This window comes from Leuresthes tenuis, unplaced genomic scaffold (assembly GCF_036924035.1).
Source record: "Leuresthes tenuis unplaced genomic scaffold, fLeuTen1.0.hap1 SCAF_20, whole genome shotgun sequence".
Classification (NCBI taxonomy): domain Eukaryota; kingdom Metazoa; phylum Chordata; class Actinopteri; order Atheriniformes; family Atherinopsidae; genus Leuresthes; species Leuresthes tenuis.
The window spans coordinates 5,980,776-6,008,491 of NW_027325374.1; the positions used below are offsets into that span (position 1 = coordinate 5,980,776).

The following is a 27,716-nucleotide window of genomic DNA, read 5'->3' on the forward strand; positions in this document are numbered from 1 at the left end:
GTGTGTGACACTGAACTGTGAGCCTCTGACTGGCATTTCTATCGAGCGCTTTTTGAAAGCCACACTGACAACATGTTTCCTCTATTTTCAGGTCCAAAATGTTAACTCTGAGTTCACATTAACAAAGCATGGAGCTTGTCTCAGTGAAGTATGAATTCGAGTATAAAGGAAAGGACGGTCGCCATGTGTCCATTAAGCCTAATGAGAGTTACATTCTAGTGTCCAAGACTAATGAGCACTGGTGGCATGTTCGCAAAGACCAGCACACCAGACCTTTTTATTTGCCTGCACAGTACGTAAAGGAGCTCTCAGCATCTCCTGGTCCTAATAAGTTGGACTCAGTTGAGTGTCAGACTAAAAGTAAACCAGTGGAAATGCCTCAGAAAACACCACATTACACGACAGCTGTGATTCGTGAATCAGCTCGGAATGCCTCAAAAGACAGATACCGCTTCTCCACGTTTGGTTTCTGTGACGACATGCCAGACGTGAAGCCACCTGAGCCCCTGAAAGATGTACCGACCACCAGCAGCTTTGCACAAACCGTGAACAATCCGGAGACGCACACCTCAACAGGAACCTTTTCAATGGCCTCAGCAGCTCTGAATACTGAGGGCCTGCAAGTGTATGCAAAACCTCAACCTGCTCCAAAGGCAAGGAATCAACAGCAGAGGCCAAAAAGCTCACAGCAAGATGACACAGCGGAGCAGCCACAGACTTTTGTGGATGATAAGGACGAGGAGTTCCCTCCACCTCCTTCTCCCATGTGTGACATGATTCCAGAGATTAACATCACTGAATTTGACACTTTTCCTGATGTGCCTGGTTTTGTTGCTCACCTGGACGAATCAGCATCGCTGCAGAGTTTAAACCAAACTGCAGAAGCAGCTTCCTCTACAGACGAGCAGGTAATTTTCCAAGGCAACATTACTTTGAATTATCTGTTGATTATCATTATTTTAGTCTTCAACATGAATTCACTCAAGAACGAGATCAACGTTTGTCATTTTATAACCACAAGGGGGCGCAATTCTAACATGTATTAGAGGTAGGCTGCTGCTTCAACAATGTGTCCATGCCTGAGGAGGTTCCCCTGCAGCACAGAATTATTCATCTGGACGCCAGACACATTTGGGCCTAATCTTTATTATTTAATAATATTTCATGGTCCTCATGGCTCAGTTACAGCACTGAGGTGTTATGTATGTCCAGATGTGCCCCACAGGTCGTGAATTGGGTTTAAATTGGGTTATTGCACGTGTTGTGTCGACCAGATGTTGCCTATATGTTATAAACTGGCTTTGAAATGGGTTAAAACAAGTGTTCTGAGGGCAAGGCGTGGCCTGTGAACCCATAGACAAGAGCAGATTTGGGCCTCGTTTGGTGGAAGACTTTAGGCAGCCACACTTACCCTCATTCACCGCTGTTATGCAAGGTCAAATGTGGGCCAAAGAAAACCAAAATGTGGGCCATGCTTGGGTCAAACATTCTGTTTGGGCAGTCCTAAAGTGAATTCTTATCCTTGTTCAACAAAAATACAGCACTCCTGCATGACGTGATCTAAAAGATTGAAACATTTAAAGTACACAAGCTAGTTAACAAGTCCTGTATTTAATTAAATGGATATAACACGTGCAGTGAGGTTATTCATTGGATTGTAGCAAATAAGCACAAATAAGCTTAGATGTAATTCTCTTACAGGGGTTACATACCAGTATTTTCCAAAAATATAACCACGAAATTATTAGAAAATAAGACTTAAGACAGATAACATGCTATGTGACAATTATATATGATTAGAAATAATCAGTTGATGTCATTTCAGAGGGGGAAATCTCTTTGATATATAGATAGGTTGCAAATAGACATTAACATTTAGTCCTTTAAGCAGATACTTTTAACCAAAGAAACTTGCAAGTGAGGACTAACATTAAAGTTTCAGTGTAGAAAGAATCCCTGGCCTGTCCATTAAGGGCTCCTTAAATCCATTTCAATCTATTTAAATGACAGAGTACAAGTGGAGAAGGTACAGAACTGGAAGGTAATTCCAGGCAAGGTGTCTTTGGCTGTTAGAAGGAGGTGAATCTTCAAGAGATTCCTGAGACAAGAAAGGCACGCCTCAGCCCTCACAGCACTTTAAAGGTTGTTTCAACGTCATGGAAATTCATAATAAGTACACTTTGGATGGAGACTGCCTTGCATAGCCGTACTGAATGGAGTTCCTGAGAGGAACAGTAGGTTGAGAAGGAGCATAAACCTGCAAGACCCCACAGGGTCTCATCCGGGCAGCCAGCGGAGTTCAGTGAGTAAAGGATTGAAGTGTTCCTTATGGTTGATTAAAGACCAGATGCACCGCTATGTTCTGGACCATTTGTAGAGGTTTCATGCTGGGAAACCTGTTTGGAAAGCTTACAGTAATCAGGGGGGGAGATAGTTATTGTTTGTTCCAAGAGTTGAGTGGCAAACCGAGTCAGATACGGCCTGATTTTTTTAATGTGGTAAAGTGCAAAGTGACATGATTGAGAGACGGATGCAGTATGATCAGAGGACAGCTGATCATCAGTCATGACGCCCAGGTTTCTTCCAATTTTTTATTTGGGGAATAGTTGAAGAGGAAGTTTTTAAGTTGACATCATGTTGGCTAAAATGATTGGCTGGGATGACCAATGCTTGTACAGAGGTTGAGCTGAAGTTGATATTCCTTCATCTCTGGGGAAATGTCAGAGACAAAAGCAGAAATTTGTGCTGAAAAGCCCTGAGGTCATCTGGGATCAATGACAAATACAACTGGTTATCATCTGCATAGCCATGTGAGCAAGTGACTGGACCAAAGGAGCTTTTGTATATTGCAGAAAAGACCCCAGAACTGAGCCTTGAGGCAACCCGATGGAAAAACAATGGGGCATTTGACCTTGCCATGACACGTTGAAATAATACCCAGTGAGGTATGATTCAAACCAGGGGTGTGCCATGCTTGAGAATACAAAAAGTAGAATATCATAATTTATTGTTTCAAAAGCTGCAGATGTCTATATGCTGCTGTCTATATGGTGATTGATTTAGATGATTTTACAGAGTCCGGCACAGCTAATTCACTGAAATGTTTTGTTATCCAAAGCCTTGTGAATTTAGAGAAGTGGAAAGAATACACAATGCCATCAAAAACTCAGTTTCATCATTCAAAACTGATGCAAGTTCACTACAATTACGCATCAGCAAGATGGCCAATGAAAGGGCAGATATGCCATTCAACTCAGAATAAAAGAGATGAAAAATGCTTCATTTGTGCATAAGAAGAAAAAAAGTTTGGCAACATTAGTTTGTGAGAGGGTTGCATGATGTCCAGAGGAGTGGATGCATCAGTAAAATATCAGTATCAATAAAAAATAAGCTTAAAGGGGAATGAAAAAAGCTTATTTTTCATCATTCATATTTGAAATCAACAATACTGAATCGTATAACAGGAAGACTCATTTAAGGGGAAAGGGAAGCATTACTGAATAAATATAGCCAACAAGTAACAAAAGTAAAAAAATGAATGTGAAAAAAGCTTCAACTAAAGGTGTTACACATGTTTTCACTAAAATGTATAATCATTACCAGATAAGTGCCACATCCAACAACTTTAGTATGGCTGGTAGCACAGATGTTGAACTTTTCTGTGTACTATATCTTTATCATAAAGACCAAAAGAAGCTGTTATGGAGAAAGGGAGAATATCTGTTCTATTATTTAATTATTTTCTGAACAACCAGCAACACTTACTTCTCTAAGATATGTTGCTGTTCTTATGAAATAGCAATTGCTTAATATTTGAAGCTTTGTACGAAACAGATAATTTTTGTATCATGTTTGATAAGTGAAACACTGGAATTGAAAGAGCGTGTATTTACTTTTTGTGCATGACTTTTAACACAACCATATAGGCTACAGTCTGTGGTCATTGAGGCTTACCTAAAAGTCCCTGCCTCAAGCTGCCTTGAGGACAGTTGTATGAGATCATTGCTTTCCAAGTCCACAACTTCACACATTTCTATTAAGACAAGAATAGTTTTGTCTCACACTGTATGCAGACTTTGATGTGTAAAGATAGAATAGTTTCCTTTAAGTTAAGTACTCTCTGTACATTTGTACTTGTTAGTGAGTTGGAGCATTTGATCTGATTAGATTTAAGACCGAACCACTTGCTGGTTCTGACACTTTTTGCAGCGAAGGTCTCTGCCGAGGTCAGTGTATCTGTGCCAGCTCATCAACATATGAATACCCCGGTCGTCCCCTTTTGTGCTCCCCCTCAGTGGGAAAAAAGAGGTGTTCGTTGAATGCTCCAGTAAGAGCAGCTGATTCCAGGTCTCAGTTTTTGCCAGCCAAAGTTTCCCTGGGTCCCGAATCGCCAGCATCGGGTGTGTATAGATCACATTTTGATTGAACTTAATATTTGTTGCGTGCTCGATCGTTTTTGGCAAACGTTTCCAATGAGTTTGAGGTTTTCAACGTGCGCTTCGCATTGGAACAGCGGGAGGGGTTATTATCAACTCCGCGGCTTGTAAATACACAGCGTACTGTAGATAAAACTTCAAAACAGGTTACAAACAGGTTGTGTGAGCTGGGTGGCCTCTCCTGAGGAAAGGAAGGAGTTAAATCCAAGAGCTGTCAGCCACTCCCAAACCTCCAGCTGCTACTGTACCTGGTTTCCCCAGCACCAGTAACGATCCTGGGAATTACGATTACCCGTGCCGCGGGGAAGCGATGAACCATTTACCAATACAAACCCCACTTACTTTTTCTCTGTTTTGGATGTAGCGTGGTGAATATAAACGCCAGAAACTTTTCTTTCAGGTAAGTTTCGCGACAGTCGCCCGTCTTTTTGCACCTGTTGCAAGAATACGTGACGTCAGACAGTTGGTGAGGGAGAAAGTGATCAAGTTTAAGCTCAGTTTCAACCAAATGTGGTTCGCATTTCAATCTTGTAATGGCTGAAGTTTCTCCTAGTTTACTCAGTGATTTTGTGCGCATCATTACACTGTAATTATCAGCATTTTTTTCATTGGAAGCACTGAAAACACGCAGAATTCATGCGTTTTAAACTAAAATGGTTTTAATCTGTGTGGTTCTTTTCTCCACTGTGGAAACATGAATGAACCCTCTCACTTGTAACTTGGACCATTTATGTGCCAGGACCCCTCAAGTGCATTAATTCTCACCCCACAATGGAGGGCCATCTCCATGGTGACCTGAGGGGGTCTGGCCTGACTCCCAGCAAGCAAGGCTTTTGAGCTGTTGGTGCCAGCTCTCCCATGCAGTTGTCGTGTGTGTGCACATGTAATCTGCAGGACTTGAAATTTTCTCAGATGTAGGTCGCTTAATATGGAGGGTGTGTATGCTGCTATGCTGTCTGAAATTAAGTGTGACAAGTGGATACAAGTGCACTTTTGGATTGGGAATCGGACGTTTCAGGTTGCAGAAGGCAAGACAGGAAGTTGTTTATGGTTAGTCAGTTATTCATTTTATTGTTATGCATATGTAGAGCTTTCACATTACGTTGGAGTCTTTATTGAAGCTGACAAGTCATTGAAAATGGTCCTTTTAAACCCATGAGGTTATTGAACATCCATCAAATGGTTCTTTATCTCTTAAAGTTTAGATAATTACCAATATGGGGTCCAATGTACAATTGATTTTTGGAAAATGACAGCAAGCATGTATGTGGTGCTCCTCAAAGCGCCACATAACCCTGATCATTTTATAATCTGGGAATACAAACCTAGATTGAGCCCAATTTTCCCAACAGGAAGTATGGGAACTATGGTTTCTTATTGAGTACATCAGCTAGAGCCAAGTGAAACGTCCTGTTTAGTGAAACAGACAAAATCAAATGCCAAAAAACTGCTCCAACTGGTAGTGTGAGTATGAAGTCAGACTTCACCGTACAGAACACACAATGTCCATCAAATGTCTAAGAACAGGTGCACATTGCTTCCTGGTAAAGGAGAGCCTGTAAATTTTCACCACCCTTTTGTCATAATGAATTAAATCACTTGCAAGACAGTCAGTATGTCTCAGCTCAATGGTTTCAATCAGCCTGTGCCGCACATAGGTTTGATCATACTTCATTTGGCTCATGTTATGTGAAAACAGAGAGTTAGGCAGGCCTACTGTAGCTCCAGGTCTCATCTTTCATGTACAGTGTGGCTATTACATATAAGTCACAGTCCATATTTCACTGCCATTCTGGTAGTGATTCTTGTCTCCACACTGCTGTAATTTCTCTTTAGTCCACTCTAAAGCACAAACAAAATACATTGTTTAGTTCTGTAAGAAACTCACCTTATGATCAGAATTTTCTTTAATCAATTATACATATTTAAAAATGATATTCCATCCAAACAAACCATTCAAAGCTCAGATATAAACCAAGGGGGCCATAAGGTTTTATCACTATAGTGCCAGTGTGACATCTCTTTTTTGAAGACACATCCATACATGTTGTAGATTGACATCAGGAATTGTTCAACTTGTGTGCCAGCCCAGTTTCACAAGAAAATGTGATATAGGTACATTTAACCACATGTCCCAAACATATTAATGTCACAGTCTGTGGTTGAAAATTGTGAGATGGCAATGTATCACTGGGCTGTTTTTGTTTTTTTAAATAGGGCAGCGTTAACGTTCTGTGACCGAAACATCGAGTATTGGAAGTATTAAAACACGCCTCCTCCTTATAAAGTGACATGCAACAGTCTGTCACATGTATACTCTGAGATGTGACAAGACATCCCAGGTAAATTATGCCATTACGCTGAGAATGTGGCTGTAAAACTTTATGACATAATGAGAACTTGGGGAGACGTAGAATGTAAAAAATGTAAGCTGTCTCTATATAGATGAATGGAAATTAGGAAAAATGTAGTCACCGGCCAGTTTTTCGAGCCTGATTTGTGAAACTGCAACATTTTGTGCTGTGGACCAATAAAGCTAACATACAATCGGCCATGATTTGAGATTGTGTGTACGGTTATACGTGTGTGTTTACAAAGAGTCTTGGACAAATCATGCAATGAGGACATTCATGTCACGCTGACCCATCCGAACTCTGGCAAACTCATGGACATGAAAAGTTTAGCACACTGGCTGAGTTGAGAATGTTTTGATCTCTAAATAAGCAAATTAGCTGATTGCTTGGCTTCAGCTGCTCACCCCATCCTCTAGTCAAGCTCTCTTGACCAAAGCCTTGTTAGCCTGGTCAAAAAATCTACCATTATCTGCTAACATCTGGCTTTTGAGTGCAATGAGAAAGTGTTAAATTAGCATTTAGTTCTGCATCAAATATTTCATGATAGTGCTACACTCAGGGCTACACGAATGGGCATAGCTCACTTTTTCTCTACAGAAACAGACATGTATCAGCACTAAAGTCTCACACGGAGGCTCAAACAAGACCACAACAACTTGAGGACTGAAAGAGATGAGATCGGTCAGTTTTACTTGCCAACATGACAGCTCACTCTCATAATAAGCTATCTCAGAAAGTGATTTTTATCAGAAACGGTGGTCTATTATAACCTGCAGGATACAGTGTAATGCCATACCTTCACATTGCCGTACTGTACTGTAGTAGTAGTACAGGAGGTAGTGATAGTTGCCAGACCAGTTTTGTTATTTCAGTACCAATGGTGGCTTAATATTACAATCAAGTTTTCACTTTAACGTGTTCAAAATGCTGTGATCAATTTGTGTCTAAAGCTAGTAGTTTGTTAGCTTGTCTTTATTTTATCCAAAACTTAAAACACTTACTGTAGACTCCATTGCAATGATAAGTGCCACAAAAAAATCTAAAGGAGAGATAGGAGTCTCAGAAACAAGTTTATGAATTATAGGAATATTGGCGATTAGATTGAAAATCCTTCTTCACACTCAAAACAGTCAAAAAATGTCTGCCTTTTTCTTGAATCTCGTTTAGCCTTGATGGTAGATACCATTACAAAGTGATCTAAAAATAATGTAAAAATACTCTTTTTACACGCTTTAACTCATCTTTGTCGTCATGTGTAGGATTAGGCTTGTGCTCAAGAATGTCATTACTATTTGTAAAATGTTCTTTTAAAGCTGTAATAATATGCTTGATTACAGTGATTCACTTGTTCAGTACATCATACTGTGAATACAAGGTATATTTTTTTACTATAATTAGCAGGTTCCTGGAAGCAAAAACCTCAGCTGATGTTTTGAATGTGCACACAAACTTTTTCCAGTCTGTTTGCACACTGTGACTCAACACCTAAATGTCTAAAAATATCAACATTTTAAGGTGGGATCTTTGCAAAAGAGTTACAAAAGAGAGCATTGCAACAACTGGTACTGAAATGTCTCCCCTCCCACACAGAAATCTGCCACTAACAGGCAATATCAGGAGGTTTTGCTTATCGGTATGGGGAACTAGCCTGGAGAGCAGAGATAAGAACATGATAAGCTGATGGAGTCCACGTTGGACATATTTGGAGTCATCCTGGATTCCACACCATGATGAGTGTGATGTAAGAGTGAGAGGAGCCAGTTTGATTCAATAGCTCAACTGTGTGCTTTGTGGCGTGATTTGGGCCCCAATTTGGTACTCCATTGTTTGATTGGATGAGTGCTAATGCGGTTAAGCAATCAAGCAAATTGCTGCTTCATGCATTGCTGAGGTCAGAGAGTTGACTGCCTATGCGCTGCAGTATTTTTTTTTACCTTGATTTATGCTAAAAAAACATTTGTAGATAGTAGTAATTACCAATACTGTTTGTATATTTCAATAAATAGTTTTCATAACAGACTGAAATCAGGCACAGTGTAAACTTTTCAAGGTTTTTCTGAGAAGCATTGTAGCTCCGTCTTGATAAATTTTCTTGGAAGGACAGGTTTGCTGCATTGACAAATTAAATATAACTTACAAAGCAAGCATAGATGGTAGCTATATATATGTGTGCCTAAAACCTGATTTGTGAGTAACCCTAACCCAGAAACCTCTGAAACCATCCACAAACTGCAGGTTGTTTTACAAGGAAGTGCTGACTGAACAATTGAACCAAACAAAAACTAGACTTCCTGTTTTAAGCAGTCAGACTCGTGGAATCTGCAATTGTAGCCTGTCAAAAGCAGCTCTCTCCCTTTTATAGTAGAAAATGATTGCTTCCCTTTTTTCTTATTATTGGTTGAGTGGCCTGTCAGAGGAGGTCTAAATACTACACACTACACTGGAACTGCTGCTTTCTTATTCTTTTATTTTCTTCTTTTAAGTGTTGATTTCATTAAAAGCTTTGTTTTCATTACTGCCATTTCCTTTTTTTTTTATCACATGGGTACACTCTCAGGAAGTAGGTTGAAATGACCTGCATAGCTCAGCTACTTTGCTCTATTTTACCCTTTTCCTTGTATAGTTTTCACTGTCTCTTACTCTGCTTTTGGCTCATGCAGACAGTTACCCTCTACCCTCCTATCCTGCGTACCGGAATTCATGCTTAGGCACACACAAGCACAGACGTTGACACACATACACAGACGTCTCACCGAGTCCTCACACAGTGCCTTCCTGCTGCTATTGTAACAGAGCTCACGGTTCTCCTTTCTATCTGGGCTGCAACTGTCACAGCTGCTGAGGGGAGGATGCGTGCGTGACGGGGAGTTCATGAATGTGCACTCATTTCCACCCCATCACAAGTTGGCTGAATGTGCTGGAATGGTTGAGTCGCACGTTTCGGTGTTCATTTGAGCGTTTGGATTAATGGATCCTCTATACAGAAGGACATAAACATGGTGGACATGTACTCCAGGGTTTGGTCAGGTCACCAGGCCAAGCGGGGCTTGACTCTGCCAGTGGCGGCTCCGGTAGGTGATCACTCTGACATTGCCAAAGTAGCTTTGATAAGGTCATTTTGAAACTTAAATTTTCTGTTGTTAGCATTCATTTTCTGTTCAAATGCTTTGACATCTGCATTGCTTCCTGTTTCTCAGAAACATACCTCCACTGCACTTGTTTTCTTTTCCTGTCCATGGTGAAGTGACGTAAACAGTGAATTGACAGCGACTGCTGTTTGAATGTTGTTTTTGTTCTTTAGCAGTTCTAATCTGGATGTTAAAAACCACTATAAAACCTCTGTAAAATTGATATTTGTCTGGAAAATTGATAACCATAATGTTCAAGTGCTGCATTATGAGTTTGAAAGAACTGGTTGCTGCTGGCAGCGAATATTTCTGTTATTGAGACTACAAATTAATGTTGCATAATAGTAACCACATAATGTCATACACTGTGGCTGGTACAAGATACAAGAGTGTAATATGAAAAAAAGTGTTCACCTTTTCTGTACTCTGCAAAAATAGGGCAAATGAGCCACAGTGGAAGAAGTACCCAAATAATCAGTCTAATTAAAAAAAACTGCAATCATAACTAAAAACACTGAATAATAATCACCAAAATGCACTTAGAGTAGTGAAAGGAAAAGTTTTTGTATGATTTTGTTTTGGACTATTTATTTGTGTGGAAAAATAAATAATTTACAATAAGTAAAAGGGGTCAAAAGTCATCTAGTCTAAAGGTCATTTTCGTATTTGATTGAAAGTAGTAGCTATGACTATCAGGTGAATGTGAAGAACATATTTCAGTGCATTAGGCAAGAAAAAAAAACTGAAATTGTACTGAAGTGCTTGAGCTGACATATGTTTACTACACTTGCGCAGGGCTGACACACTGCAAGCAACAGTAGCATCAGTGGTCACAATGTGTATTAGATTCAAATTGATGTATCTACTTTTGTGTTTGTACAGTATTCAACCTTCTCAGCATGTGGCTGGACTTTAGTAATCAGTTCCAAAGGATGGGGGCATTCCAGCGTAGATATTTCAGAAATCAATGAAACAGCTCTTTCATTTCCCCTGTCTGCCTCTGTGTAGTCGCCAGTGTGTTGTTTGAAATCAATCTGTTTCCGGGTCAGTTGTCTGGTTGTCCCCATCGATTGCCTCATGATTATATTTAGATCAATAATGGAGAAAAGACGAAAATGTGATGAGACTGAACAGCTGGAGAAAAATAAAGGCAGAAATGCTTCTCTTGCTTTGCTATTCCACACATTGTATTCGTGTTAGTTGGAGTTTGTCAGCTTGTTTGAAGTGGAGTTAGACAGATTCATAACTTCACAATAAGTAACAGCACAATCTAAATCAGAGTAGAAGTGCTCATATTGAAAATGACTAATCATAAAAATTTTATTAGCCTGTTACTTCCAAAATCGAGAGAGTTTGAAGCTTATTGTAGAGTTTACCTGGCAAAACTGCCGCCCAATAAAAACAACATCTAAATTTGAAATTGATTCCTTAAAAACCCCATTTTTACAACTCTATGTGTAAAAAAAGTTTGAATTCATGGCACACAGATTTTGCCAACATCAGTCATCCACGCTTGACATGACAAGTTGACCTTTAGACTGTCACTACCCAGTGTGAGTTGCTGCCTGATGTGAGTACGCACTGAGGGGTAATTCAGCTCTATAAAACTAAGCTTCTGGTTAGCTATTAGTATGTACAGCTTTGTACGACTTCTAGTCACCCCTAAGCCAAAACCTAACCTTCTTGACAGCAACGACTAAGATGCAGATAAAGAAATTAAGGTTTACAGTGTATGTGATGGCTAAAGGCATCGGTTCATCCAGAAGAAATGAGCATCCTGCAGAAGTTTGCTTGTTTCCTCTTGTTTATTAAGAGAGGAACGGCTCACGGGGGCTAAAATACCAATTGAACTATTGTTCATAGATCCGAGTGCGCACAAAGCTTTGGCTATTTAGTATGTCGTCGATCCACCCAAAATAGTGACGAGCGTGATCCCAGATTTCTCACATTTATAGCCTAACTTCAGGAAATTTGGTTTAGATATACAGTTTACGATCAATTTCGGGGTGCAGATCCATGACGTTAATGTACATCAGCAGCTGAAGGAGCATCTAGGTTTTTTTAATATGTACATGCCAGGTTAGGAATGCATGGCGCATGTACTTGTCGTATCTGAGCATGCTCATCTCACATCGGGCAGTGACACAGATTGGCTAATAATTGGCTTATAAAAGGCCAAAGCATCAGTGGTTATTGGGCAAAACCCAGTTTTGCTTAATGCCCCTTTAGTGGTAAAATAATACAAATACATCTTATAAAAAAATATGGCAGGAACTCCAACATTGACAAAAACATTGAAAATTTACTTCAACTCAAGTTGAGCTTATCTTATTTGTGAAAATTAAACACAAGCTTTAAAGGTTACATGTGAGAGCAGCACCAATTTTCTCCCCCTGTTGGCACGACAATGCTCTAGATGCAGAAACCAAAACTGTGTTGTTGTTTTTTTTACTTTGGCCTGTTTTAACACCTCTTTACCAACTTTAATGAAAATTGGGTCAGTGTCTTTTGTATAATCTTGCTAACAGACAGACAAACATTTGTGGAGATAAATATTTAACCACAGAGTGAAGCTTTTCATTCTTTTATGAAAAACTCAAGGAAGTACCGTACAAATTCTTACTGCTTCAGTTATATACTAACTTTTGGCTTTGCATGTTGGCTTCTGTAACGTGTTTCCCCTTTTAGTGCAGCGTGTTTATTACAGCAATGACCAGATGCAACGCATGCACACAGAGGTCTTAGTAAATATAGACCAAGACGCTAGCTGTAAGACAGGACATAGTTAAAGTTTAGTCATAAACAGATAGCAGTCACTTCTTTTATTTGAGCCACCATGATGGTGAAAGAAAAGCTGTGCAAGGCGATAAAATCCAGGACTTTTACGAAGAGGATTAAGCGCATCAGTGGAGCACAGGTGAGAAAACATCACTTTTGTCTTGGCAGGAGTTTCATTCAGATTTCTGACACTTCTGACAGTTGTTTTTACATTGCAGTTTCGCCAGTGCTGAGGACAGAGCTGGCCTTTTGATTATGCTCAGTGTCACTTTCACTGGCTTTCTTTAAACAAATTAGTTGTGATGACTGGGTGTATTTTGCATGCCATGGTCCTGCCGTGCAGCAAATAAAGCCTGGAGGCGCTCTGTTTATGTATAGCTTCTTTTTGTTGAGTGAAAACTGAGAATGGAGTTTTTAAGCAATGGCACACTGAAGAGTTTCTACTCATGACACGATATGTAGCTTGTTTTGCATTAGGACATAGAGTCCAAAGTTAGTGCATGACAGTAGCGCTGAAGTTTGACCCAGTTTTCAGTCTTTTGCTGTTGGCCTGTGGTCAGATGTTGATCTATGTATGAAGGTTTTTTTTCCAATTCAGCACTGTATTATTATTATTTTCACTTTTACAAAAGAGACTTTACATAGACATGAACTTTGGACATCGTTTAATATATTTAAAAAGGTTGTGGGTGAGAAGGTATTGATCATTGGTGTGAGGAGAATGCTTCAGTGCTATTTTTATGTTTTTATTTTCCGCGGTAGACAACTTCCTGTGCTCTGTTAGATGCAGAAAGCTGATCTAGGAAGAGGAATAGTAAGAGCAGAGGGCTGAATAATTGTGTTTACAGCTGCACAAAAGTGACAACAGTGTAGTTTGGAACTTTATTTTACTTCTAAATTCACCAGGAGAATAAAACACTCACTGTTACACCAACGTTATTTCTTGTGCAGTTAAAGCTTCTGGGTTTCATCAGCTTTTTTCTTTATTTTTTGCTTTCCCACAGGTGCAGAATGAGAGTCTCCGGACCGCAGTGTATGTCAACGTAGCACAGCTTCGCCAAAGCATCTCAGAGTCTCCCCCCTCCGCTGCTTCGCCCTGCTCTCCTTCTTACCTTGACTCAGATGAATGGGAGGTGCATGTTGACCAGGAGAGTGGACAGGAATATTACTACCACCCCACCACGGGGCGCACCACCTGGGACAACCCCTTTTTAAACTCCCCTTCAGATCCCGAGCAGCTCCCTGCAGAGGAGCCCTGCTCCTTCACACCTCCTCAGTCTCCTGTCCTTTCTCTGTCCACGTCCTCCCCCCCTGGGTGGACCTCAGACTGGGAACAGCTAGTGGATGAGACCAGTGGTCGCCCCTACTTCTACAACCCAATGTCTGGGGAGACGTCCTGGGAACCTCCAGAGCAGCAGAGCCCCTATCCCCCTCTGATGGAGCCTATGAGTGTGCACAGGTTTCATGAGGATGGGCCGGTAAGGACAGCCTGGCTGCTCTACTTAGCCTTTCTCTGTCTCCTGTTTTAGCTTCACCCAGGGGAAAGCTGTAAATACAGTCTGCTTTTAATGGAATTAAATCTCCTGCACCTACATAGCAGACACGACTCATTTCATTAGCAAAGCTCACAGCTCCAGTGCAGAAGTCCCCAGCAGTAGTCCCCATTAGTGTCCCTTACTTTAGAAGAACAGAGACATCTGTCCTCATTTTGAATTAACTGGAAACGTGTGATGATATTTGTTTTTGAGTATCTTGAGGTCTCCAGGAAAATCAGGGAATAGCAGGACATTTTTCATGCCAAATTGATATAATTTAGATAATCTGTTGTTTTTATCACAGCACAAGCAGCGAGTGACCCCATTTTTACCCTGAGATGACTTCATCTGTGCTGGAGAAAAAGCAATAATGGGCCAAGAAAGATTTTAAGTTTTGAGGTCATGGAAATGTTGCGACTTTTTTGTGAAAGTCATAGAAAAGTCATTGAGCTCTATATCAGGATGACAGTGGAAAGTATTTCACCTCACCCTGTTATTCGGAATATCGCAACATTTCAACACATACAGTGAAACTGGGAGTGTCCAGCATTAGTCAGCATTCAGCCTGTTCATTTCACTTGTTATGGTGGTTTTATGTTCAGGTCAATTTGTTCTGTTTCTTATTATATATTCTTGATATTTTTTTTGATGGGGGGGGGGGGGGGGGGGGGGGGGGGGGGCAAATACTGCTGACTGTGACAAAGACTGGTTTGTGGGAATGTGAATACAGGTTCTACACATTTACACATTTAATCTACATGCCTAGCCTCCACTGCCTGAGGAGGACTATCCCTCAGGGGATTATCCAGCTGCAAACCAGGCAGAGACCCACGAGGAGCACTTTGCAACTGGACCTCCCACTCTCCCAAAAGAGTACAACCTCAGCCATATGAGCCGGACCATCATTCCCCGGGCCACCCTGGACCGCAGTACCCCACCTGGTTGGAACCTCACTGTTGAACCCAGCGGGACGTGGGTGTTCACCAGCGAAAACTCTCCAGATCAGGTACAAGCACTGCACAAACATCCTAAACACAAGTTCACTTAAATGAACCTGCTAAACATTTGAGTGCGTGTTGGAAAACAGGAATTGTTGTGTCTTGGGCTTCAGGAACAGTGAAATGTTTGACATCAGAGGTTTCAAACTCAGACAGTGACATTAAGAGACATTAGTCAGAATGATTGAAGAGAGTATTTTGTTTGATGCATGCCGATGCCTTTTCGAAGTTAAGTAATGTTCAACAATTAGATTTAAACACAAATATCAATGATAAGGATAGTAAAAATAGTAATGAAATAATAATAATAATGCTCATTTTGAATTGAATGCGAGCAACAAAAGTTCAACAGAAGACTGAAATAGTTAATATAGATATAAAGTCAAAATTTAGAACATCAGGTAGTTTCAGCCCCTAAATAAAGATGGAAAAAATGGGGGTACACCATTAAGATGAATGAATTTGAATTGAATTGTTCCCAACAAACACCAGACGTCATTTGGTTGGTTTTTGGGCTAAATCTGGTCGGTCCGTCATAGTCGTGATGTAGTCCAGAAATCAACGACCTGAAAATGACGGCTTTTCACCTTTCACTTTTCATCCAAAGGTAGACGTTGTTTGGACACATACCATGACATCTTTTCAATGTCTTTTCAACTAATTTTTGCTGGGTGGGTTGTTTAAGAATGTTTCTCAGTGTAACATTGTAAAGATTTTGGCGATTTCATCATCTATGGTACAGAATATTATCTAAAAAAAATGTGTTGACAGTGGACAACCACTGAAAACCAGTGTTTCATTGCTGTGCTTTTTGGCCCTCAGAGGGTCCTGCATTAAGAACAGACATGACTCTGTTGTGTGTGGAAGTCAACTCTGAAACTGTGGACCCTGCCTCCTCTTGGGTAAAGACAGGAGAGACCATCCAGCTTATTATCTGCATGAGTCAGTGCAGATACATGGCACGAGTGACATTCACATCTGTGAAGGCACAATCACTGCTGACAAATACCGACAAGCTGTGGAGCAACACATACTGCCACCCAGATTATGTCTTATACATAGAAAGATTTTTTATTATTTAAGTAAGACGATGCCTAATCACATTCTGCATGTAATACAGCACCTAGATTCTGGTACTAAGCTTGCCTGCTGCAGTTTAGGCTTGGCATCTGCTGAAAACAATTAGCTACTTATGAGATTTAAAAAAGTCTCCTTAGTTTGGAAAACTTTTACAGAGATCAAGTGTTCAATTCAAATTCAAATTGAGTGTATTTATAACATTTTATGTATAATCCATTTTACTAGTCGCAACTGGAATTGGGGTTTGAATCCTTGTCATTCATTATATTCTATTTATTGATTACATTTTACTCAGTGTCAAGGCTTTTTCTTTCAAGTGCGTTTTGCAGTTAAAATACTTAACATAAATAGAAACATTATGGACAATAACACAGTTCCAACAAAGACATTTCTGTTGTGCAACAGTGGATCAAGTCTGTGGATGATCGGGGGCAGACCTATTACTACCTGAGAGACGGCTCCAGGTCTCAGTGGAACCTGCCTGAGGTAAAGATCCTTCACTGCTTCACAAACTTAAGCAGTTGGCAACTTTTAAGTTTTCTTGCTGGATCGGTGGTTTTCAGACACCAGTTCCAATTTCTAAAAAAATCCAGTTCGAGGGTAGAAACACTTTCCACTTTGTGCATGATGTGTAATTGTTGTCTTGACTGTCTAGACCCCTGCAGCTCAAAGCCAGTTCAGGATGGAGAATGGTGTCGAGACAGATAATGTGTCAGTCATCAAAAACTGGAGACACACCATGGGGCCTGCTCAATTCAGCCCTGCCCAAGATGATGGGGTATGTACACATAAAAAACCCACACTAACAGACACTCAGACCTGCATGTACACATCCAGGGTGTGTCAGCCTGTTTAAATATAAAGCTGTAGTCAAGCAGTAGGCAAGTAGTGAAGGTAAGTCTGTGTTTATCAGCCAACACTGAGAGGTTTTAACCCTTATTTAGCAAGGCAAATCAACTGCATTGCTGTCTGACTGGCAGAAACAGCCTGAGGACAGAGATGGAGAAGGAGGGACATTTGTGTAAACACCTGTGAGTTCCTGGTTACAAATAAGGCCCTGTGCTTTTCCTCCCTACGCAACTCAGTATTAGCAGAGGTTGAACATCTAGCTTAAGGACACAGCACGGCGACCTTTGGTCTTTAGAGGACTTCTTTTAGTTGGATCAAAAAGGGTTGAACCATAGCAAATATTAGCCATGTGGACACTCCCTCATTTCTATTTGCCAATACGTTCTTGTTAAGATGCTTCAGAAGCAAATCACAGAAAATAGGAATCTTTTTATAAATATTTACAGGACTATTTCACTACAAGACAAAATGTGGAACAATTAAACACTTAATACAAGACATGCAATATAAAGTGAATAAATGGGGAACATTACGTACAATCAGTGCATAAACCTCAAAAGTGTTAAATGGAATGAGACTTATTCATCTTGAAATGTCCTTTTGCTATTTTCTTTCAGAGGTTTGTTCCAACTCACAGAAGAAACACATCAGACTACAGCAGTGACAGCTCCAGCACAGGAAACTCTCCAGAGACGCAGCACAACGTAAGTGAAACGTGTGTCCTTCCAGTCCAGTTGATGATAATTAATACTTAAAATGATGCTTTCCATTAAGCACAGTGACCTGCTTTGGTGTTTGAACGGTGTTCTGTGTCTCTCTCTAAAGGCCATTGGGTTTAGACCATGGAGAAACCCTTATTATCTGACCTCGAAGTGGCTGCGCTATAACGTGGGTTGTTAGTTTGAGCATTCACCTGCGCTTGATCCATAGATAGCTGCGCCTATCTATGATAGGTGAAAGGTGTGATCTTTCATCACTTAAGATTTGTTTCACATTTTTTTAATCACTATCCTTCATATGTGGCGTGATGCATTTCTCCCGCTGCAATAAGCAAACCATCTGTTGTGTTGTTGTTGAGTAGATGCCCATCTCTGCAGCCTCACTGACCCGAGGACGGTTCTGATCTTTGAATGAACTGGCAGTTTCCATCATAATGTCACTCAAGACATGCCAGCTAGGCTCCTAAAAATATTAAACATGCATATTAGAGGGCAAATCTGTTGATAATGCAATTTTTTCTAGCTGCAAACAAAACATCTAGCAACTGAAAGAACCAATGAGCTCTACTGTTGTTCCAAAACTTCTAAAGATGCATGGATTAGCCTTACTCCTGGACTGACATGTGCCTTTATTGGCATGATACAGCAGTTTGATTAATTCCACATGCATCATCGAATTTGTAGTAAATGGAGTGGTGTTTGCTGTAAATAACAGTGGGCTGTGTCCATTTTTAAAGGGAAAAATATATACACATTAGCATGCCAACATATAGGGATCAATATTTCTGTTCCTCTGAATATCTCAGCGAGTTAAAGTGGAGCTGCTTTCCAAAGAGACATAAAGTTACAGATGACACAAAGCAAATGTCTTGGCACTCTTGATGAACAATCCACTCCTGAAATGTCACAGTTTCTAAATCATTATTGTAGCCTGCAAGGTATGTTTCAGTTCTTCTTTTGGTCATTTTCTATCTTTTTTTTTGCAAAAGGTCTCTGGTTCCATTAGTCCCTTGAACCATGTTTTGTTTTAAAATCCACAAACTTTCACTGATGTACAGATCTGAATATTGAGAGGGCCATGGCAAAAAGTTGTTCCAAAATGTAGTATGTTGCTTTAAACCTTAATATAACAGCAGACTACTACATGCTGTGTGAGGATATAGCGAGCACACAGTCTCTCTCCTTGTATTTTGTGCTTGTAAGCCTGCCATAACATCCACACGCATGTGCACACTCACACTCACACCTGTGTCTCTTTGAGTGAGCAAGGTTCTAGCTTTTCCCCCCACTGAAAAACAGACCTTCTTTCATTACAAAGATTCTCACACAGAGCGCTTTTTTAAACTTTGGGTTTCAAATAGCACATAAATGCAGCTTTACGTTTCACTTTCAATTTGGCTGGGATTATTTTGGTTCACTTCCTGCTGTTCACAGTAGTTCTCCAAATGTGTTTATTACCCTTTTAAGCTTGTGCAGGCTGGGTGAGGTTTGCTGTTAGACTTCGGTGTTTAATTTAAATACGTTCTTTCAACTTATTGTGACATGTGACCGACAGGCTGCAATACATGCCCATATTATGATCAATCCACTCGGATATTTAACAATAGGAGAGGTGTTGTTTTCATGATATTTTGCCCCCTTTTTTCTTCAAACTTGCTTGTACTCACTGTAGACACAAAGTTCTATTTCAGCTTCATTAGTCCACATGACCTGTTTACAAAATACATCAGTCCTGCTTACATGTTCTTAGTTGCTGCAAACTTCCTATGATGAATTTTGTGGTGAGGACGCAGGGAGGCTTCCTCATAGGTGATACTTGTGCAGACGTGGCTGCACAGTAGAGCAGTGCACCAAAACACACATTTTTTGCATTCAGATGGGAGATTTATTGTTCCAGACCTCAACGTTACTTTCACTGTTCCTGTTAACCGCCATTTCTTAGTTACTCTGAACAGAGGAAATAGCTAACTGAAAATACTTTCCTATCTTCTTATGGCCTCTTGCTTTGTGGGCATCAGTTAGTTTAACTTCCAGAGAGCTTGATAGCTGTTTAGAGGAGCCAGTTGCTGTTGATTGTTGGGACAAGACTTTGTGGAGTCAGTAAATTTGCGCCAACTCAAAGATTTTTAACAAGTCGTACTTATGACAATCAAATAAAGGCCTGAAACACTGATGAAAGTTCGGAAATATTAAATGTTTTTGGGTGCTAAAGCTTTTGCAGATATGTTCTGCATGTGCTCGACTACTTGCTATAGCTCAGGCAGCGAATCAAGCTCATTACTGAGGCCATCACAATGTTGAACTATATTCCTTTCGTGGAATTTGTCAACAGAAATACAAATTGAAATATCACGAGCCCATTCGCTTATGCTTAAACAGAACCAGCTGTAACTACTGTATTTTTAGAGCTATTTAAGAGGCTATCAACATTGTGATCAGAGCCTTGTGTCCCTCATAACATTACATGATCTGCCTTCTCACATAGGACTAATAGTTTGATGACGTCCACAAAGAATTGAAATATTATTTCCGTTATGAATGTAGGTGCAGAATTTGGAGAAAGCTGGAATCCTCAACAAAACAAAAGTATGTGAGAATAGAAAAAAAGTGAGGTGAGCAAGATATTCGTATCTTTTTGTTACCAGTGTGACACCATGTGGCATTATCCCCAAACCTCTCCCTTTTTTTTCCTGTATCAGTCATGGTTGTTTTACCCATTTTTAGGAAAAACTGGACTCAGACATGGACGGTTCTTCACGGAGGAATGCTAACATTCCACAAAGACCCAAAGTCTGCAGCAACAGGTGCCGCGGTACGTCCTACACTTCATATCAATGATAGGACTCACATTTTTCTATGTGATGACTGACAAGAGAGGACAGTGCTCCCTCTGCGTTACTAAAAAGCTCTGATACCTGCATGCTGAAGTCCTGCTGTTTTAGCATTCTGTGCATCATGACAGGGTTAAGAGAGAGTGTGAAGTTAAATGCAGAATCAATCTCTAATCTTTTTGTAAAACGTATTTGAATAGTTAGAGTTTTTGTTTATACAAACCACGCCTTTGTGTCATGTTTCATATCTACTTTGAAAAATGAAACACAGAACTGCAGCGTGACGCCAACTGCTGTGTCACCTCTGTGAGGCGTGACTGTGCAGACAAGCCCTCAGGCCACGAGCTGGCAGGGACAGCCACATCTTTTGTTTAATGCTGCTAGCCTCTTGGAATGTGGTGCAGTCAGTTTCGTAAACAGCTGGATATTTTTTCCCACACAGAACAAGACCAATCAGATTGTTCCAGAGTTCACTGTGGACCTTAGAGGAGCGACGATTGGCTGGGCCTCAAAGGACAAATCGAGCAAGAAGAATGTTTTAGAGGTGTGTTCGTTTGTTGACATGGAGCACAATATAAAGTGTGCCTTTTAAAGTATGCTTTTATTGCTTCACGAATGTACAACTGAAACATCATTTCAGTTTGATAAACTCTGGTGATGAATGAGTAAAAGGACTTCAGCAGTGCTTTTTGACATATTTATTTCCCTCCAGATCCAAAGAAAGACTCATTATTTGTCCTGTTCAATCTCAATTTTCTCTCCTTCAGTTAAAAGGAAAGAACGGCGTGGAGTTTCTGATACAGTATGATACAGAAAGCATCATCACTGACTGGCACAAAGTCTTAGTGGACACCATACGACAACTTGTAAGTCCTTGCATTGCCCAGCACAGATGTTATGGGATCGTTTTGAATTAGAATTATTGAATTATTATTATTATTGAAAAGTCTGATGTTGCACTAATGTCTATGAATGAATATAAAGGTACAGTCAGTAAATACTTAGCTTTGTATGAAGCCTGGAATCAATGGGTCACAGCTTTGACCAATGTGGCCAAAGATAAAGAAAATCAACCACCTCACACCACCATATCCCACTAATTATCTTAGTGGGATAATTGTTCCCCATTAGCCAGTTTCAAGAATACATCAATGTCACAATTTACAGTATCTGAAATTTAACATTCTGCACTTGAGATGAAAATATTTTCATATATAATTCTCTGGTGGCTGTGAAAAAAACTTGAAACACCTGCTTCAGAGCCAGTGCATGGTTTGTCCCTTCTGGGCTACAGTAGTAACATGCCAATGCAACATGATGGCAGGGCGAGGAGGGTGGACCACAACATGTACAGATAAAAATGGTTTGAAAAGACAACAATTCTTATGTTCACATAATTTTTCATTAATTCGGTCATTTCAAATGCTGAATTTCACTCAAAGTCCATTTTTTTCAAAACGTGTAAATATTGTGCGACATCTTTGTTTGATTCACTCGTTTTGTTGGTCTTTGTTCATCAGGAGTACCAGGACCACCATTCTGAGGAGGAAGACAGAGATTTGTATGAAAAGATCGGCAACCCAGAGCGAGATGACAAACTTGGAGGTGGCGTCGAAAAGCGAAAATGTAACCTGAGAAAAGACTTGATTTTCCTTCTCTGCTTAAACAAACTGTGTCTGATTTAAATGTGCCGTGAATGATGGAATCACAATGACCCAGTTTGAGACATCAGCCCCACTGAGAGCTATATTACAATTATCTTAAATGTCTGTCGTCGCTCTATTTAGCCACCAAACCAAGTGTCACACACTCATCCAGCTCTGCAGGAGAAACTGACCAAAAGAAGGTTCGAACCAAGCTGATGAAGTTGCTCCTTAAGCGCCCCACACTGCAGTCAGTCAAAGAAAAAGGCTACATCAGAGGTAAGTTCAAAGAAGGGCCTGGATAAAAGTAGTTCTTCCCAGACATCGGCTGATAGTGAAAAGTGTAAGTGAAAACAAAACAAAAAAAGGAATAGTACCTCATGCCTACCAGACAATAAATTCTAATGTTTCTGTTTATGCAGAAGCTTAGCTCTGGTTTTAACTGACCCAAAAGAGTCAAGTTTATTCATAAAGCACATTTAAAACAGCAGCTGTTGTCCAAATTGCTGTACATTGAGACAGAATCTAAAAAATTTTTTTATAAAATACAAGCGCTTTTAATGAACTGCATTTTAAGGAAATGCTTTAAATACACGAGAAATATCATTAACATTTAAGGTGGTTGAGATAATAAACCCATAAATAAACCCATCAGTCATAAGATTACGACCACTAACAGACCAAAAGTGAAAAACATTGATCATTTCGTTGCAATGGGTCAAAGCATCTCCACAACTGCAGTCCTTGTTGGATGTTCCTGGTCAACAGTGGTTAGGTCCTACCAATAGTGCTCCAAGAAATTAAAGCTGGTGATCTAGTCACAGGGACATGGGTGGCCAAAGTGGGGATAAGTGCTAGCCCATGTTCCATCCAGCCAGATTGAGTAAAAGAAGAGCTTCTGTAGTTCAGATTGCTGACAAGGTTAATGCTGGACACACAGTGCGCTGACCTTTGTGCTCCTCTGAAAATGCCTACAATGGACACATTAGCATCAGAACTGGAACAATGATGACTTACATTTTCTTTTGCATCATGTGGATGCATGTCTTTTCTGCGGAAGATGTGTCAACTGTATGCTCTGTGGGTGGGAGACAAACCAGTAGGGTCAGTGTGGTGCTTTGGGCAATATTCTGCTGGGAAATCTGGAATTCATGTGAATGTTGCTTTGACATCTACCAACTAACTAAACATAGTTGCCAAACAAGTACACACCTTCAATGAAATGGTATTCCAATTAAATGATATTCCCTGAGATCTCTTTAATACACCCTGTTACACTGCAAAAATAGTTCAAGAAAGGTTAGACAAAAATGACAACGAGTTTTAGCTATTGACTTGACTCCAGATTCTTCAATATCAGTCCAAACAAGCTGTTGTGTGATGTCTGCAACAAACATGTCTGATTTATGGAGGCCACACCTCACAACTTATTATCTGCTTCTGACAGCAAGTGGAGTCCATGCCATAGTGGTTCAGGGCTGTTTTAGTGGCAAAAATCTGACCTACTTAGTAGCAGGTGGCTGATGAGAGTATATGTCTAATATACTGTGGAATACAGGGGAAAAAAACAACTTGTGTTCAAAGAGAAGAAAATGTGATGAGTCGGAATTAGATTTCAGGAAGTGTTAAGGTGTTTGCATATTTCTCATCTCATCATGTTGGTATTCATCCTGTTATCTTATAATACATGTTAAATATCTTGAATAGTCATGTGATACCACTGCTAATAATGATGATCTCACTTTCCTGCAGATAATGTGTTTGGTTGTCATCTTCACACGCTATGTACACAAGAAAAGACCACAGTTCCCAGTTTTGTGGAGAAATGTATTCAAGCAGTGGAGAGGAGAGGTAAGCTACTTTGTTTTAATCACAGCTAAATTTTATCAAAGTGTCCAACATGGTAGCTGACCCACATGTGTCGATGTGTTGATTTACAGGTTTAGACATTGATGGACTGTACAGAGTCAGTGGGAACCTTGCTGTCATACAGAAACTACGCTTCAAGGCCGATCATGGTAAAGTCAATAAGTTTTCAAAAAACCTACGAGATCAACAGCGAAATTACAGGGAATTTACACACTGAAAGCAGTCTTGAGCAGCTTAGTTTAGACAACAGCGCCCCCTGGTGTGTGTTAATGTTGTGTGCGTCTGTTGTGTTTAAAACAGAGGAATTGGACCTCGAGGACGGTCAGTGGGAAGACGTTCATGTCATCACCGGAGCGTTGAAGTTATTTTTCCGAGAGCTTCCTGAGCCGCTTTTCCCTTTCAGCCACTTTAATAAGTTCATCTCAGCCATCAGTGAGCAGATTTTTGACTCCATAAATCTAACATCTATACACAAACATTGTTTATTATCACTGATAATGCATTTAGTGAGCACTGTTGCCTTTTCGTGATTTAATGATCATGGATTTTCATCCTGTTTATCTAGGAATCCCTGATTACAACTCAAAGCTGTCTTGCATTTATGAATTGGTCCGAACCCTTCCTCCTCCAAACCACGACACCATGGAGTTACTTTTTGGTCATCTACACAGGTTTGTTTAATCTTTACTTCCCTCTTTTATTACCCTATTTGTATTTATCTTTAGAATAAGATCCTGTAACCAGAGAGGTTAGATCATGACAGACAAAATGACAAATTCAGATGGGTTTCCTGTATAATATAATGTGTTCAACAGTCCATTAATTGTTATTTTCTTCCTGCCAGTGGCATCTTTAAGCTAAGCACTGAGCTGAATAGCTCTTTATTTTTTTTCAGTTGGTTTTCCTCTGCTGAGATTCAGCAATGTGTCTCACAGCTGGTTCAACTTGCTTTAATAAGTTAGTTCCTTTAGGCATCTTCTCATTTATCTGATTTCTCCTCCATCCTCCTGCTGGTGACCTGGAAATCATTCCCAGCCAAAGATTTGAAGGATGTCATAATTCCTAAAATGTACACGGAGGAGGGAAGAGACTTTCCAGAGGAGATATAATGGAGGCCACAGTCTGTCCTTTGCAGAAGTTTGTTTGGCATTCGGGACAGCAGAAGGGGGCGTGGCTTATTAATCCTACACTGTAAATTGAATAAAAAGTAAATGTCTGCCTTATCAGAAACGGGTTTAATGCTCATCTGACAGAAAAATTCAACAAAACAGTAGACTGCAAGAAAACAGTGCTTAGATGATGAAGCTGTGTCACATATCATATTTAATAGGCGTATTAGGTGTATACAATTTGGGAATTCAGGGAATTTCTCTCCTTTCTTCTTTGGTGTGTTGATATAGCATCTCCATCTGATACACATGCAGGGCCACAGTTCCACCTTAGAAGATCTTGTCCAAAGGCCGTTTTCTTTCACAATGCCCGTTTCATTTGATATTTGTACAGGCTGTGGGTTTTGAAACAACAATATCCCTGTCATGCAACACACAGAGATACACAACTTAATGAAACATGAAACAACACTTTGCAAAGCACAGATACCCAGAGAAAATGCAGTAACAAAAGAGAAAACACCACATTTCATAAAACACAATAAAACAAATGAATAAATGTATTGTCCTTTTGGGAAATGTTATGTCATCTGTTCTGCTGTTGTATTTTGTAAAATGTTGTGTATTTTGATTTGTCTAATGCTTTTGAGCTTTATGTATATCGGTCATTGGATGAAAACGTCAGTATCCTGGCTTGTGAAATCCCCCTTCGTGGTCAGAACCAAACCGTGCTTTGGATGAAGTCGAGCGCATAGTCAGCAGTATTAGAAATGTCCAATAATTGTCACAGTGCTCTATTTTGAAGAGACCCTTATCGTGGCAGTAGGGAATCGCTGATGACAAAAATCAGAAGTTTTCAATCCCAGATACAGCTTTACATGCGCTTGGCTTCATCCAGAGCACAGTTTGTTTCTGACCGTGAATAGAGATGCTGCATAATTACATAATACAGCACTATTTCATTTCTCTAACAGGCTCATCAAGTTTGGGGAGGACAATCGCATGACCGTACAGAACGTGGCAATTGTGTTTGGCCCAACGCTGCTTCGGCCAGAGATGGAGTCGGCGAACATCACCATGCACATGGTGTTTCAGAACCAGATAGTGGAGTTTATCCTGAATGAATATGAGCGCATCTTCCACTCCAGCTAAGACAGCCACAAGCCTCCAGTGCGGACCTGGATAAACATTTGAATGTGCTTGAATTATTTAAAGTGCTACATTTACTTCTGAAGGCACATCAGCAGCTTCAGTGCAACATTTAAAATTAAACTCATCTTGTAAGAATAAGTAAAAGTGGCCTTCAAGTTTAACCCGACTTGATAAGGGATCTTCCAGTTGTCTTTGCTGAGAACATTTGAAGCATGTTTAACCACTGTTTTGTCTGGGTTTTCACTGTAGGAGGCTGACACTGTTAATATTTTCTTTTGCAGTATTGTAGGATTGGATGTGGAGCCAAACCACTGATGTGGGTTGGTCTTGTGTGTTTTTACTGAGCTGAGCGTGTTTCTTCGGTGAAAGGACTGTATCATATTGCTTTTACTCCTTAAGACACTAGGTGTCTAAATCTCACAAGCCATTTTCTCCTGTTTTAATTCTTCTATTTGTTTATATTTCCTTTTTATTTCAGTTCCTCTAAATCCCTGTGTCATAAGAGGTCAAACCTGAATGAATGCATTAACGCTGTTTTAAAGAAATAATCAGTGATTGCTTCTAACTTTATTTCAAAGCATGTATAGACTTATTTGTTGTTTTGGATTTGAAATGACAACATATCATGTACTGCAGTAATTGAGATTATATTATAATGTTGTATTTTTTTTCTTTTCAGCCTCCCTTTTATCCATGATTTTTGTTGTAATATAGAAATGTATAAAATAAGAATATTAATACCTTACTTTAGATTAGGTAACGATATGGCAGAGTACTTGTGAAGTCTGTAGATTATTTTTTGTTGAATTCTAAAGCACATTTTTCAGTCATGCTGTACTTGAAGAGACTATAATAACACAGTAGAATTATAAACTGGTCATTCTCTTTCTTATTTCTTGTGACAGTTTGTAAAATCAAGTAAAATCAATCTGACAATGAACCTGAAAAGTGGATGTTACAAGAAATGTATGACCTGTAAATAGTAATAGATGGCATATTTATGCTGAAAGTTGGTAAAAATGCACAATTTCTTCCTTAATAAAATAACTTTGATAAAAAATGTTTTATTATTTTGTATCTAAAATTAAATGTACACATAAAAGATTAAAGAAGCATGTAAGACTGATAGTGACACTTTTTAGTAGGCGTCCTACAGACACAAAATGTTCTTATGAAGTATTTCTTCGTTTCAAAATAAAATAATTATAGAAAATGCTTTAGTATTATCAGAAAGA

The 27,716-nt window shown here is 39.8% G+C and overlaps 1 protein-coding gene across 1 annotated transcript; it reads left to right on the forward strand.

Moving 5' to 3' along the window:
- The first annotated feature begins 95 nt into the window (after nucleotides 1-95).
- Nucleotides 96-27,541, forward strand: arhgap27 (Rho GTPase activating protein 27). Its single transcript, XM_072373231.1, has 17 exons — nucleotides 96-908; nucleotides 13,701-14,174; nucleotides 14,998-15,237; nucleotides 16,715-16,795; nucleotides 16,965-17,087; nucleotides 17,776-17,862; nucleotides 20,422-20,489; nucleotides 20,602-20,689; nucleotides 21,151-21,252; nucleotides 21,476-21,574; nucleotides 22,229-22,334; nucleotides 22,496-22,630; nucleotides 24,104-24,202; nucleotides 24,292-24,369; nucleotides 24,521-24,652; nucleotides 24,786-24,891; nucleotides 26,304-27,541. The coding sequence occupies exons 1-17, from the start codon at nucleotides 129-131 to the stop codon at nucleotides 26,479-26,481; spliced, it is 2,976 nt and encodes a 991-aa protein (XP_072229332.1). The 5' UTR covers nucleotides 96-128; the 3' UTR covers nucleotides 26,482-27,541.
- Nucleotides 27,542-27,716: the final 175 nt, after the last annotated feature.